Source organism: Schistocerca nitens, chromosome 9 (assembly GCF_023898315.1).
Source record: "Schistocerca nitens isolate TAMUIC-IGC-003100 chromosome 9, iqSchNite1.1, whole genome shotgun sequence".
Classification (NCBI taxonomy): Eukaryota; Metazoa; Arthropoda; class Insecta; order Orthoptera; family Acrididae; genus Schistocerca; species Schistocerca nitens.
The window spans coordinates 402,798,670-402,813,324 of record NC_064622.1 but is presented as its reverse complement, the minus strand read 5'-3'; the positions used below and the strand labels follow the sequence as shown (position 1 = coordinate 402,813,324).

The 14,655-nt window shown below is 44.0% G+C and overlaps 2 protein-coding genes across 2 annotated transcripts in view; one reads left to right on the top strand and one right to left on the bottom strand.

Moving 5' to 3' along the window:
* LOC126204276 (uncharacterized) overlaps positions 1–14,655 on the top strand; it is a 681,498-nt gene that overhangs the window by 360,841 nt on the left and 306,002 nt on the right. The gene's annotated exons all lie outside the window — the stretch shown is intronic.
* The window catches only part of LOC126202875 (superoxide dismutase [Cu-Zn]-like), a 151,901-nt gene that overhangs the window by 12,585 nt on the left and 124,661 nt on the right, over positions 1–14,655 (bottom strand). The window contains exons 3-4 of the mRNA XM_049936915.1: positions 13,991–14,153; positions 705–868 (exon numbers count right to left, since the gene is read on the bottom strand). Of these exons, the coding sequence (XP_049792872.1) occupies positions 705–868; positions 13,991–14,153 (327 nt within the window). The remainder of the gene's footprint in view (positions 1–704; positions 869–13,990; positions 14,154–14,655) is intronic.

The window sequence follows — 14,655 nt, the reverse complement described above, 5'->3', positions numbered from 1 at the left end:
CATGGTTACCTGTACATCAGGAACAAAAAATAATTTTCAAGCCTCTGATGTGTGACCTGCCCTGCAAGACATGTATCTTGTGGGAGTACTATCAGTGTGCTTTATTCAACTGTATTGCAGGGGCTACAGGTGCTCATGAGCATGGCTGGGGTCAGGTTGAGCTAGATAGAGGAGGGGCTGGACAGAGTGAGGGGTAAGAGAAAATGGACAGAGAGAGGAGAGGAGTGGGAGATGCTTGAGGCAGGTGGAAGGTGTACAATGGTAGTGGGCAGGTGGAAAAGGAAGAGGGGGGGGGGGAGAGATGGAAAGAGAGAGGGGGAGGAGGAATGGTCAGAGGGAGGAGGAGGAAAATATGGTGAGAGAGAGAGGGGTTGGAGGCAATGGACAGAGAGAGTGGGGAGCATGGGACAGATAGGTGTAGGTGGGAAGATGTGGTGGACAGACAGAGGAGGAAGAGGTATAGAGATAGAGGGAGGAAGGCAGAGGCAGAAAGAAGTGTACCCAGAGAAGGGGGAGGAGAAGACGTATTCAATTTATGTGTTGAACGGATACGCGGGCGAAGCCATCGGGGAAAGACTAGGATTTAATAAATGTGATTAAAGTAGCATTGTAAAGTTCCGCTGTGCAGTACATCCTCAACTACAAAAAGTAGATCCCCAAAGTGGGCCTAAAAGTAGCGTCGCCGTAAGGGTTTGTGCACTCACGTTGTCGGGGTTGAAGTGCGGCCCGGCGTCGGCGCAGTCGTTGCCCAGCTTGCCCTCGCGGTGCACGTGGAAGCCGTGCAGCCCCAGCTCCAGGCCGCTCACAACCCCAGACACCACCACCGGCTCGTGCGGGCTGCCCTGGAACAGCCGCACCTCGCCCGAGACTGGCGGGTGCGCGCGCACCTCGTCTCAGCTGCGATACTCTCACCAAGGCACGTAGCACGTAGCTCGATTAAAACACTTGTGGAAAGAGGCATTGGGGACGTGATATGAGCAGGTAATCGTTCTATCTTTTAGTTTCTTCGTGATCAAACGTCTGAACAGAGCGAAAACAAAACTTCCTGGATTTTTGAGCGAATTTTCATAGCCGAACGAAGAGTGAGAAATGGACAATGGGGAATCAAAGTGACCAGTACGAGGTCGAGTTGTGCCAAAAAATTGTGTAATTGCTTGAAAGTAATCACGGTAACTAAGGAAAACTTAATTATTGATCTGAGGCAAAACTGAAGTATTTCACGAACAGCTACTGCTAGCTGTATAAAGGAAGTGTCAAAAAATATCGAAACAGAATACAAATTGAAACTTCTGTGCGCTCTAATGATCTTTATACTCTTAAAAATGAACTGAGGGCATGGCATTACTGCCTGGGAGATCCCATAGATCAGCCACCTAGTTCGTGTCTTTCCATTTGACACCACCTCGGCATCGAACTCTTAATACCAATAGAATACCAGTCCATATTTATATACAGGGTGGTCCACTGATCGTGACCGGGCCAAATATCTGACGAAATAAGCGTCAAACGAAAAAACTACAAAGTACGAGACTTGTCTAGCTTGAAGGGGGAAACCAGATGGCGCTATGGTTGGCCCGCTAGATGGCGCTGCCATAGGTCAAACGGATATCAACTGCGTTTTTTTAAAATAGGAACCCCCATTTTTATTACATATTCGTGTAGTACGTAAAGAAATATGAATGTTTTAGTTGGACCACTTTTTTCGCTTTGTGGTAGATTGCGCTGTAATAGTCACAAACATATGGCTCACAATTTTCAAATGGCTCAAATGGCTCTGAGCACTATGGGACTTAACTTCTTAGGTCATCAGTCCCCTAGAACTTAGAACTACTTAAACCTAACTAACCTAAGGACATCACACACATCCATGCCCAAGTGCCTAGAACCGCTCGGCCACTCCGGCCGGCTTCACAATTTTAGACGAACAGTTGGTAACAGGTAGGTTTTTTTAAGTTAAAATACAGAACGTGGCTACGTTTGAACATTTTATTACGGTTGTTGCAATGTGATACATGCACCTTTGTGAACTTATCATTTCTGAGAAAGCATGCATGCTGTTACAGTGTGATTACCTGTAAATACCACATTAATGCAATAAATGCTCAAAATGACGTCAGTCAACCTCAATGCATTTGGCAATACGTGTAACGACATTCCTCTCAAGAGCGAGTAGTTCACCTTCCGTAATGTTCGCACATGCATTGACAATGTGCTGACGTATGTTATCAGGCTTTGACGGTGGATCACGATAGCAAATATCCTTCAACTTTCCCCACAGAAAGAAATCCGGGGACGTCAGATCCGATGAACGTCCGGGCCATGGTATGGTGCTTCGGCGACCAATGCACCTGTCATGAAATATGCTGTTCAATTCCGCTTCAACCGCACGTGAGCTATGTGCCGGATATCCATGTTGGAAGTACATCGCCATTCTGTCAGGTAGTGAAACATCTTGTAGTAACATCGGTAGAACGTTACGTAGGAAATCAGCATACATTGCACCATTTAGATTGCATTCGATAATATGGGGGCCAATTATCCTTTCTCCCATAATGCCGCACCATACATTAACCCGCCAAGGTCGCTGATGTTCCATTTGTCTCAGCCACCGTGGATTTTCCGTTGCCCAATAGTGCATATTATGCTGTTGGTGAATGACGCTTCGTCGCCAAATAGGACGCGTGCAAAAAATCTGTCATCGTTCCGTAATTTCTCTTGTGCCCAATGGCAGAACTGTACACGACGTCATCTATCACAAAGCGAAAAAAGTGATCCAACTAAAACATTCATATTTCTTTACGTACTACACGAATATGTAATAAAAAATGGGGGTTTGTATTTTAAAAAAAGCGCGGTTGATATCCGTTTGACCTATGGCAGCGCCATCTAGCGGTCCAACCATAGCACCATCTGGTTTCCCCCTTCAAGCTAGACGAGTTTCGTTCTTTATAGTTTTTTCGTTTGATGCTTATTTCGTGTGATACTTGGCCCGGTCACTATCAATGGACCACACTGTATACGATACTGGGTGTCTCACGAGGAATGGTCAGTATTCAGGGATATGACATGACCGATCGTTCGAAGAAAAAAAAGTAGTAAACAGGGGCTCTGAAACACGTGCCAAAAGAGCTATGAACAGTTGCACTGTAGAAGAGGTAGGGTTCAAGGTAGCGAAGATCAAGTGCTCATAGCTCTTATGGTATGCACTTTAGAGCTCATGTTTACTGAACATTTGTTCTTGTTTTAGTTCATACTATCACCTTTCAAAGTATGGAAAGCAAAGAACCTGCAGTAGAAGAGGTGTGTTTCATAGTACCAAAGATAAAAGGTGTTCATAGCTCTTAAGGTATGCATTTTAGAGCACATGTTTACTAGACATTTTCACTTCGAATGACCGCTTCTGTCGTATCCCCGAATATTGACAACTCCTCTTGCGATATCCTGTGTTTCATGCTTTCTGAACCAAAGTTGAAAATAAATAAAAAATTAAAAAACAGTTAAACTTTTTGTGAAATGATTTGTCTAAAAGTAAGATTAGATAAATATTTCACGCACCTTTGAATAATACTGGAAATCATGTACAGCAAATAAGGTGCCGATTAAGAATTTATAGTTCAAAGTTTAATTTAGATTCTTGGAATTTTAAAGAATTCTAGAGTATAATTGTCTGCACAGTTTCACCAGTGTCTCCTTACGCCTTCATCGTGTGAGCATCTCGGCTGCTGTACATGGTTTCGACCATCATTCAAGGTCGCATCAAATGTTTCTCTAATGTGTTTTATTTCCTACTTTTGACAAATTATTTCATGAAAAATCTGACCATTATTTTTAAAAAATATTTTATTTATTTATTTTATATTTATCTGATTCTGGGGGACCAAATCAGCCCAAGCTACTTCGTTATGAGATGAGTAAATACACACTAGTTTACAGAATACTAATTAGAAAACTTATAAATAAAAGAGTCAGAAGAATTAAAGAACAAGGCAATATAATGATGAGAGGTTGTAAGAATAAATAATACACTAAAGAGATAAATTCTTAACTACTAAGGGCCCAACACTATTGGTCATGTACTGTAGAAGCCACAAATGTTTAACAGGAGAATGATTTGTTTCAACGTAACAAAATAAAAATCTGTCAATGAATAACCAACAGCCATTAAATGTATTCAAAGAAAATAATGTACTGTAGCTACCAAAACGAGGAAAATTAGAGATACAGACAAGAGGTTAATACACACAACAAAAAAACTTTTGCATCACCTCGGTTCCGAGAGTTCCGGAACCTGTACAGAAAACTGGAATAGAGATCAACATAAACATCATTTCCGCCCTTTTTATTGTTCATGAAAACCACACCTTGCATGTTGTACAACCATACAGCAAGATCTTCAGAGGTGGTGGTCCGGATTGCTGTACACACCGGTACCTCTAATACCCAGTAGCACGTCCTCTTATATTGATGCATGCCTGTATTCGTCGTGGCATACTGTCCATAAGTTCATCATGGCACTGTTGGTCCAGATTGCCCCACTCCTCAATGGCGATTCGTCCATCAACAGCCCTTTTCAATGTATCCCAGACACGTTCGATCGGGTTCATGTCTGGAGAACGTGCTGGCCGTTCTAATCGAGCGATGTCGTTCTCCTGGAGGACGTCATTCACAAGATGTGCACGATTGGTGCGCGAATTGTCGTCGCGAATTGTCGTCCATGAAGACGAGTGCCTCACCAGTATGCTGCCGATGTGGTTGCACTGTCGGTCGGAGGATGTCATTCATGTATCATTGCTGCACTCGATGGACAATGTGACTAAGGCGTTCAGCCTGATCGGGTTGCCTCCAAACGCGTCTCCGACGATTGTCTGGTTGAAGGCATATGTGAACTCATCGTTGAAGAGAACGTGAAGCCAATCCTGAGCGGTCCATTAGGCATGTTGTTGGACCCATCTGTACCGCACTACATGGTGTCGTGGTTGCAAAGATGGACCTCGCCATGGAAGTGTCGAGTGAAGTTGCGCATCATGCAGCCTATAACGCACAGTTTAAGAAGTAACAGGACGTCCTGTGGCTGCACGAAATGCATTGTTCAACATGGTGGCGTTGCTGTCAGGGTTCCTCCGAGCCATAATCCGTAAGTAGCGGTCATCCACTGCAATAGTAACCCTTGGGCAGCCTGAGTGAGGCATGTCATCGACAGTTCCTGTCTCTCTGTATCTCCTCCATGTCCGAACAACATCGCTTTGGTTCACTCCGAGACGCTTGGACACTTCCCTTGTTGAGAGCCCTTCCTGGCACTAAGTAACAATGCGGACGCGATCGAACCGCGGTATTGACCGTCTAGGCATGGTTGAACTACACACAACACCAGCCGTGTACATTCTTCCTGGTGGAATGACTGGAACTGATCTGCTGTCGGACCCCCTCCGTCTAGTAGGCGCTGCTCATGCATCGTTGATTACATCTTTGGGCGGGTTTAGTGACATCTCTGAACAGTCAAAGGGACTGTCTGTGATACAATGTCAACAGTCAACGTCTATCTTCAGGATTTCTGGGAACCGGGGTGATGCAAAACTTTTTTTGACATGTGTAGAAGCAAAACTGTTTTTGATGAGTGAAGAAGATTTTGAAACGTCTTGTTACAGAAGAATATTGAAAATTAGATGGGTAAATCAGGTACCTAATGAGAAGTTGAAGACAAAGGGGTTTAATGGCGCAATCTGACTAAAGGTCGATAGCGAACATCAGGAGACACCAGAGAATAGATACATGGTAATGGAGGAAAGTGTGGAGGGCAAGAGTTGCAGAAAAAGATCTAAGATTGACTACAGTGAGAAAGTTTAAATGCATGTAGGTTACATTAGTTACGCAGAAATGAAGAGGCTTTTACGAGATAAACAAGGCTTGGAGAGCTGCATCAAACCAAACCATAACAGCAAATAAAATCAGATTGCATACTCAGGCAGACGTGCAAGTGACAAGATGGATCAGAAAGGTGAAGAACACGTCAAGGTCATTATAGATGGGGCAGAACATCTCACAAGGGAACCTCCCCATCGCACCCCCCTCAGATTTAGCTATAACTTGGCACAGTGGATAGGCCTTGATAAACTGAACACAGATCGATTGAGAAAACAGGAAGAAGTTGTGTGGAACTGTGAAAAAATAAGCAAAATATACAAACTGAGTAGTCCATGGGCCACATAGGCAACATCAAGGAGAACGTGAGCTCAGGAGCGCCGTGGTCTCGTGGTAACGTGGTAGCGTGAGCAGCTGCAGAAGGAGAGGTCCTTGGTTCAAGTCTTCCCACGTGTGAAAATTTTACTTTCTTTATTTTTGCATAGTTATTATCTGTCCGTTCGTTCATTGACGTCTCTGTTCACTGTAATAAGTTTAGTGTCTGTGTCTGTGTTTTGCGACCGCATCGCAAAACCGTGCGATTAGTAGACGAAAGGACGTGCCTCTCCAATGGGAACCGAAAATATTTGATCGCAAGGTCATAGATCAACCGATTCCTCCACAGGAAAACACATCTGATATATTGTGTACGACACTGGTGACGGCATGTGCGTCACATGACAGGAATATGTTGTCGACCCACCTAACTTGTACATTTGGCGAATGGGTAAAAAGATTCTTCTACCTTGCCCGATTTAGGTTTTCTTGTGGATGTGATAATCACTCCCAAAAAGTGATGAAAACATAAGAGTTTGTCACATAAACTGAAAATAAAAAGTTAAAGTTTTCACCCGTTGGAAGATTTGAACCAAGGACCTTTCGTTCCGCAGACCACGGCGCTCCTGCGGTCCCAGTGTCCTTTATGTTGCTTATCTTCCCCTGAACTACTCAGTTTGTATATTTTGCTTATTTTTTCACAGTTCCACACAACTTCTTCCTGTTTTCTCAATTGATCTGTGTTCAGTTTTTCAAGGCCTATCCACTGTGCCAACTTATAACTAAATATGAGGGGGGTGCGATGGGGAGGTTCCCTTGTCAGTAGGACAAAGTAGGGGCGGAAATTGCCCATGTTCTTCTTAGAAAAGCATCTAGGCTTTCACCTGAAGACATTCTGTGAAACTATGGAAAACTCAAACTTGTCTCGAATAAGAACCCAGCTCAGGAACCAGTGTGACATCTGGCTCATTAATAAAGCTTCATGATTTGAAATAACACTTGAAATAGTTGTCCGGATGTATGCTGAAGTTGCGGTAATAACATTGCTCCATGCAGCTTCCCTTGTGTACAACTTATCTGGTATAGTTTGGACAGGTGGTATCGATTTCACTGAGCGAGAACGCTGTGGTGGTATTTGCCCGAGAAGTAGATGGTTTCACTCCTGGCAAGTGAAGATACATACATTACAAGTACTTGGCGTGCAAGGGAGAAGAGGTGGTGGCGAACAGCTGCCGATCACGAGGCAGAGTGCCAACGTACTGGCTTAAATCTGAAACCTGTCTACAGCGTCTGATGGACTAATGATACGAGTCAGGATTCTGTAGCAACGTTAAGAGAGTATTTTTTTCCTTTTTTACTCTATTCAGTCCTACCTAGCTCCTGAGTGCAAGAAACAATGCAGCAGTTAAACGACTTGGTTGTGTCAGCTCCAAATAAGGTAAAACCGCAGACTTCCTGCACTCCGAGAACGTGCGTCATCTTGACGCGTACGTAAAAGTGCCATGCGATGAGAAAACTGCGTTTACTGGAAGCAGACAAGCTGGCGGAAAGAAATATTGCGTTCTGTAGTCGCACTTTAATGGTCTTCATTTCATATCGATGTCTACTTCGATTGTTACCGTGGATGTATTTCTTCGTTTTAGAGTTCGATGCATAGTTTTTTCTTGTGTTCCACGATATTCAAAACTCTGTTATTTTCATGTATTATATGTGAACAGCTGTGTAGCGTTCTGGTTGTTGGAGGAGGCTGCTCCTGTATTAAAAAGGAAGGAAGGGAAATGAGGCCCAATGTCCCGTCAACGATTAGATCATTGCATACGGTGCACTAGCACGCACAGAACAAGGATGAGTCCTTCGAGTCATTTAATATCCAAGAGGAAGGACAAAGATTTGCGAAGACTCCTGTGTTTTTAGTCTTATATCTAGATCATCGAAGCAGACCGTCGTGCGTTAGAATAGGATAGGCGTCAGCAATGAATGTTTCGCCCATGAACTTGTGTGTCTGACAGCACTTGGCCTCTGACAGTTTTTCTCTTTATTGGTCATTTCATTGTCCCATATGAGAAAGGGCCGAGGATCACTGAACTCTGAACTCTTCAATCTCTATGTGTTTTGTTTTAATTTGCAAGACGATTTACATCAATGGAAATAGTTACGGAAGTTAAATATTCGGAATATTATGCTGTGAATGGTACAACGAAGTTAGGTTGCGCAATTCATTATGAGTTGCTTCTGCTAAACGTCGATGAATAGGTGTACAATAAGTCTCTACGCAAGCTCGAATCTCTCAAGTTTTAGTTTCGTGTTCTCTTGATGAGATACTTGTAGGAGGAATCAAAATGCAGGTTGACTCTTCTACGAACGCACTTTCTCTTAATTTCAACAATAAACCACTCTTTGATGCATAACACTTCCCTTGTAAAGTCTGCCACTGGATTTGGAAGACTATCTGCTCGGCGCCATAAAGGTCATTACACGGAGTTGTGACGCAACGCACTTCCCTTGTTCGTACTTCCTCTATCATTCATAACTGCCAAGGATCCCATCCAGAGGAGCAAATTCAAGTATCGGTCAATGATTATTTTGTAAGTTACCTCATTCGAGGGTGGACTACGTGTTCTGGGCATTCTTTCAATGGATCTGTCTCTGGAATCTGCATTTCCTACTACATAAAAGTTGTAGTAAATTTAAATCGCTTCGTACACGTACGCCCAGGTATTTAATGGATGCGACTGTTTTTAGTGACTATTCGGCTGCACGGTGATCAAACGAAGGGACTCTCCGTGTATTAACGCACGATACCTTGCATATATTTATGTTGAGGGTCGAGTGCCAAACCCTGCATCAAGCGTCGACCCTGTGTAGATCTTAAGGGTCCTTTATACGCTTGGATATTTTCACCGACTTGTCTGTACAGACAGTGTTTGTGCGTGCAAATCGTTGCTTGTGATTGAATCACCAACTGAAAAATTCTTGTGTGTTACTGTTCGTGTTCGACCTGTGTGAAGCTTGGCGGTGCTTGAGCTGACGCAGACTAAATGTGCAAACCAGATGTAGTGGTTTAGTACTTCATGTACAGTACGACATGTTTCCGGAATGATGCGGCTCAACGATGAACGTGATATTACGGTAGAAAATTACCCATCAGCATAGCTTCTGCCAGTTCCCCAAGTGCCTAAGTGCTATTATAAGTTTTTCATAAGCACTTGTCGATTTTCTCATTACAGTGTCATTTCTCTTTATACTGGGTGAGGCATGAGAAAAAGTACTTGCTTTGAGGGGTGATAGTATTGATGTTACTGAACAATAAACTTCATTGGACATAAGCCCTATACCGAATGGTTTCCAAGATAGAACACGTTTAATGTACATTGTTATTTATTTTCTGTATTGTTCAGTACATTGTCGTTGTTTACAACGTACCACAATAGTGCAGAAGAATTCGAGACGCACAGTTTGATATAGGGCACTTGTGATCAATCAAGTCGGGAAACTACCTCAAACTGGCCTTTAAAAACTAATTAAGCTAAAACGCATGGGCGTAGCTTTAGATTTTCGGTATCATCTCGCTCACTTCGCGCTAACTATTAATCGTAGGAAAAAATGAATAGAACATCTTTTTCAGGAAATTTAATTTAGTTTAATTTTGCTCTGCGATACCTTTTCACTTGAGGCCACTATTTTCGAGTTATTCAAGAAAACCGTACAAAACTGACACTGAAAGTGTCCCATCTCGGAAACCATTCGGAATATGGCATATGTCCGTATGGAGTTTTTTTGTATACTATCACTAATATTGCCACCCCTCAAAGCATGTACGTTTCCTCATAACTCATCCTGTTACTTCGTTCTAAGCACTTAAATCAGTCCTCTTTTACACTTTTTAGCTCCTTCAAAATATGGAATATAAGAGAGCGTTGCACTTTTTAGAAGTCACTCTTTCGTCCATCTTCTCTGTACTGGTCTCTTTCTTTTTATACGTTCGAAATATTGCACTAGTCGGAATAATTGTGTTATAAGGAAATTTACTTAATTTGGCCATGGCCTCAGAATACTCTGCGCTCGTGTACTACTGAAGACTCTGAGAAAGCTGCATTGTGGTTGGAAGGTATGATTGCAAACTGAATACGGTAGTTGCAAACATGGTCTGCTCAGACAAACCTGATCGTGAAATGGGCCTGTTGCTGCATTCCTCTAGAGTTTCCTTGCCTTGCGACTTTTTTGAAAACATTGTCATCCGGCAAGAGCGCAATGTAGTTTCCGATGTTATCCACTAGGTATATATATTGGACCTGTGTCACTCCTCTCGGGGTACCCGCGGAAGTACTTTTACACCAGAGTACTGGTCTCCTTTAAAAAACTATATGCGTTAATCCAAAAAAATTACGCAACAAGAAGGAATTAGCCGAATGGGACAGAAATCAGTAGCTATGATGTACATGATCACATGATTACAGTTACAGAAAAATTGGACGATTTATTCACGTTTTACGAACTGAGCATGTCAATTACGCGTTAGTCTATCTCTGGCTCTTGTAAAAGCAGATATTCGGCTTGGCAGTGATAGATAGAGATGTTTGATATCCTTCGGGGAATATCATGCAACATTCTGTCAAAATCCCGAACTGGTTGGAGGGCGCTGCCTGTAATGCTCCAAACGTTATCAACTGGGGAGATATCCGGCAACAAGCTGGCCAAGGTAGCGTCTGGCAAGCGCGAAGACAAGCAGAACTCTCGATATGTGCGGGCGGGCATTACCTTCTGGAATGTGAGCCCAGGGTAGCCTGTCATGAATGTCATCGACGGACCTCTGGGCTGTACAGAAAACGGTGCCGCAGATGACAACCAAAGGATCCTGCTATGAAGTTAAATGGCATCCCAGACCATCACTGCTGGTTTTCGAGCCATATGTCGGGCGATATTCAGGTTGGTGTCCCACTGTTGTTCGGAGTATCTCCAGGCACATCCTCGCTGGTCGTCGGGGCTCAGTTCAAAGTGGGGCTCATCACTGATCGTTCTAGTCCAGTCAATGAGAGTCAGGGCGAATAGGGGTCTGGAGACTCCTGGACAGCGGTGGGATACTAACTTGACTGTCACCTGCCACATAGTCCGACAACCAGTAATGATGATCCGGAGTGCCATTTCTTTTCATAGCAAGAGCGCTTTGGTTATCATCGGCGACAGCCTTACAGCACAGCGCACCATTTCGTTGCCCTTCACGGAAAAACCATCCTGGGCTTACACTTCAGCAAAATAATGCCCATCCATGCATGGCGAGAGTTTCTGTTCCTTGTCTTTCGGGCTTGCTGAACCCGACTTGGGCCAGCAAGGTCGCCGGACCTTTCCACAATTGAAAAGGTCTGCTCGGGATTTTGACGATCCAACGCGCCAGTTGGACAGAATTTGCCACGATATCCCTCAGAAAGACATCCAACAACTCTGTCAATCGATGTCAAGCTGAATAACTGCTTTCATAGGGGCCTGAGGTGGACCAACGCGATACTGACTTGCTCAATCTGTGAAGCTCTTTCTCTTGAATAAATAATCCAATTTCCGTCCCATTCTGATAATTTCTTCGTCGTGTGTCCTCTTTTTTTTCTCTTTTTCTTCTTGAAGTGTTTCACTGGGAATTTTTTGAAACCAGTGACAAAGTTGATATGATACTCCGCGCGCTCGTAGTTGTTGATTATACTTTAGATTTGTGTCTAACGCCTATCACAACTCAGGCAATTCGGCATCAGCCTGGGTGGCGATATGTGCTGTCTTCCGGGTCTTGTGAGCAACAGACGAACAGAGTTCCACGAGTTTGTTGCCAGCAGAACCCATGCTGATTCTTACAGATAACTGTACGAGTTAAAAAGTAGAAACTGATCGAAGATCAGTCCAGTTCTTCTTAGCGTTAATCCTGTCTAGTACGGGGACCTCTGTAATCAAAGATGTGAAAATTTTATTTTTATTTACTTTTGCGGCCGGATGCCCTTCCTATCGTCGCAGTCGTAAGTTACCCAAGAGAGGGGAGTGTGGTGCACCACCCATTTATGGATTGTGTTAACTTTGTTCACTGTGGTATATTTTAACTGTTTCTGTTTCGTATTTTCTGAGGCGGAACTTGGGGACCAACCCAGCATTAGCCTAAACGAAAGTTGAAAATCACCTAAAAACTACGCTCAAGCTGGCCTGTGTACCAGCCACTGTCGTTAATCCGCCGACGAATTCGTTCCGGGTTCACCTTCCTGTTTGGCAAGCTAGCGCGCTGCGTATTACTCTATACGAGCAGATGAACACTGAACCAAATCTTCAGTTGAAACTTCCGGGCTGAGAGGCCGTGGTCGATGTATAAAATCTCCACCTGACGTTTCGTCTCCATCTGCGGGAGACATCTTCTGAGGTCGTCCAGCTACTGCTACTGAGGCTCCAGGTACTCTCGCATTTATAGAGCGCATAGAGGCCACCACCATTCGTCACGTGATGCCGACGATATGCCTATCTTTGGAAGGCGTCACTATTTTCGATTAAGAGTAATCGATTATCATTCTACTGGCGTAACGTCGACATTCATATTTTATCAAACTTTAAAACTTCCTCTTTTCTATTATAATTATTATGGTGTTTGTGACTCTCTATTGCTTCTCTATACATGCGCGCATGATAATGGGATGTTCGTGCTAGAACGCTTGTCTCATTAAATTTAACTTCATGGTTCCCATATCGAAAAACGTGCTCAGCTACTGCCGATTTTTCGATTTGTCCTAAGCGACAGTTTCTTTTATGTTCGGCTAAGCGGATGTTTACGCTTCTTTTCGTTGTTCCAGTATATACTTGTCCACAACTGCATGGAATTTAGTATACCCCAGTTGTTGCTAGGGGGTGACGGGCATCTTTTGCAGTTCTTAAATATTCCTTAATCTTCTTGGTGGGTCTGAAGATTGTTTCGATCCCATACTTGGCCAGAACTTTCCCCATACGGTCCGTGACTTTATTAATGAACGGTAGGAAAACTTTTCCAGTAGGTGACCGTTGTTGCTCTGGACTTCTGGCTTCTTTTCTTCTTTCATGGAGGGCTCGATCAATTTCCTTGCTCGTATATCCGTTTTTCATGAAGACTGACCGTAGGTGATTCAGTTCATCTTGTAAGTAAGCCGGCTCGCAGATTTTGTTGGCTCTGTCCACCAAGGTTTTCATTAACCCTCTTTTTTGCCTAGGATAATGGTTTAATTCCTTGTGGGGGTATCGATCCGTGTGAGTGTTCTTTCTATGTACCTTGTGGCCCAGTGTCCCATCCACCCCTTTAATTACCGACACATACAGGAAAATGAAGTTGACCGTTGCTCTCTTTGTCCATCGTAAACTGTATCTTCGGGTTAATACTGTTCAGATGCACCAAAAAGACATCCAGCTCTTCTTCACCGCCGGAAGGTGTAGCCGATCGGTTCTAGGCGCTTCAGTCTGGAACCGCGCCACCGCTACGGTCGCAGGTTCGAATCCTGCCTTGGGCATGGATTTGTGTGATGTCCTTAGGTTAGTTAGGTTTAAATAGTTCTAAGTTCTAGGGGACTGATGACCTCAGATATTAAGTCCCATAGTGCTCAGAGTCATTTGAACCATCTTCTTCACCATGAGTCCACACTACAAATGTGTCATCAACATAGCGGTACCATTTAGCTGGCTTTTGACTGGAAGCCCGGAAGTTTCAACTGAAGACAACACCGGCCGTGAAAGCCTACATTTTACGATTAACCCAAATGTCTAGTTTGATCGTGCAAGGTAACGGTAACATAATTAAACTGCAAAGATTGTGCTATGCTATGTGACTCACCTTCCGACATGGACGTGTTGACGAGCGTGCAGATGGCCGACCTGCTAACCTGTGTGAGCGTGAAGGCGGGCACGTGCTGCGGGAAGAAACCGGTGGCAACGGCCGCTGGAGCCGCCACCGGGGGGTTGTAGTAGTAGCCGCCTCCGGCCGCTCCCGTCGTCGGCTGTGCACACACAGTACACATCAGCGAGACCGCCGACATAACGTCTCTTGTCGGTGGGCGAGGAGGACGTGGACAAAACACTAGCTCAACTACACTGCTGCTTGCAGACTATTTGGCATGTAAACTTTAGCTATGGAATGTATGTTTTGGTGGGAAATGACAGTGAACAATTGGAAAAATCCGCTAGCTAGTGATCTCCTGCTGCACACACTCACGTTTACTAAATGTTGTTGTTGTTGTGGTCTTCAGTCCTGACACTGGTTTGATGCAGCTCTCCATGGTACTTTATACTGTGCAAGCTTCTTCATCTCCGAGTAACTACTGCAACCTACATCCTTCTGAATCTGCTCAATGGATTCAGTTCTTCGTATCCCTCTACGATTTTTACCCTCCACTCTTCCCTTCAATACTAAATTGGTGATCCTTTGATGCCTCAGAACGTGTCCTATCAACCGATCCCGTCTTTTACTCAAGTTGTGCCACAAATTCCTCCTCTCCCCAA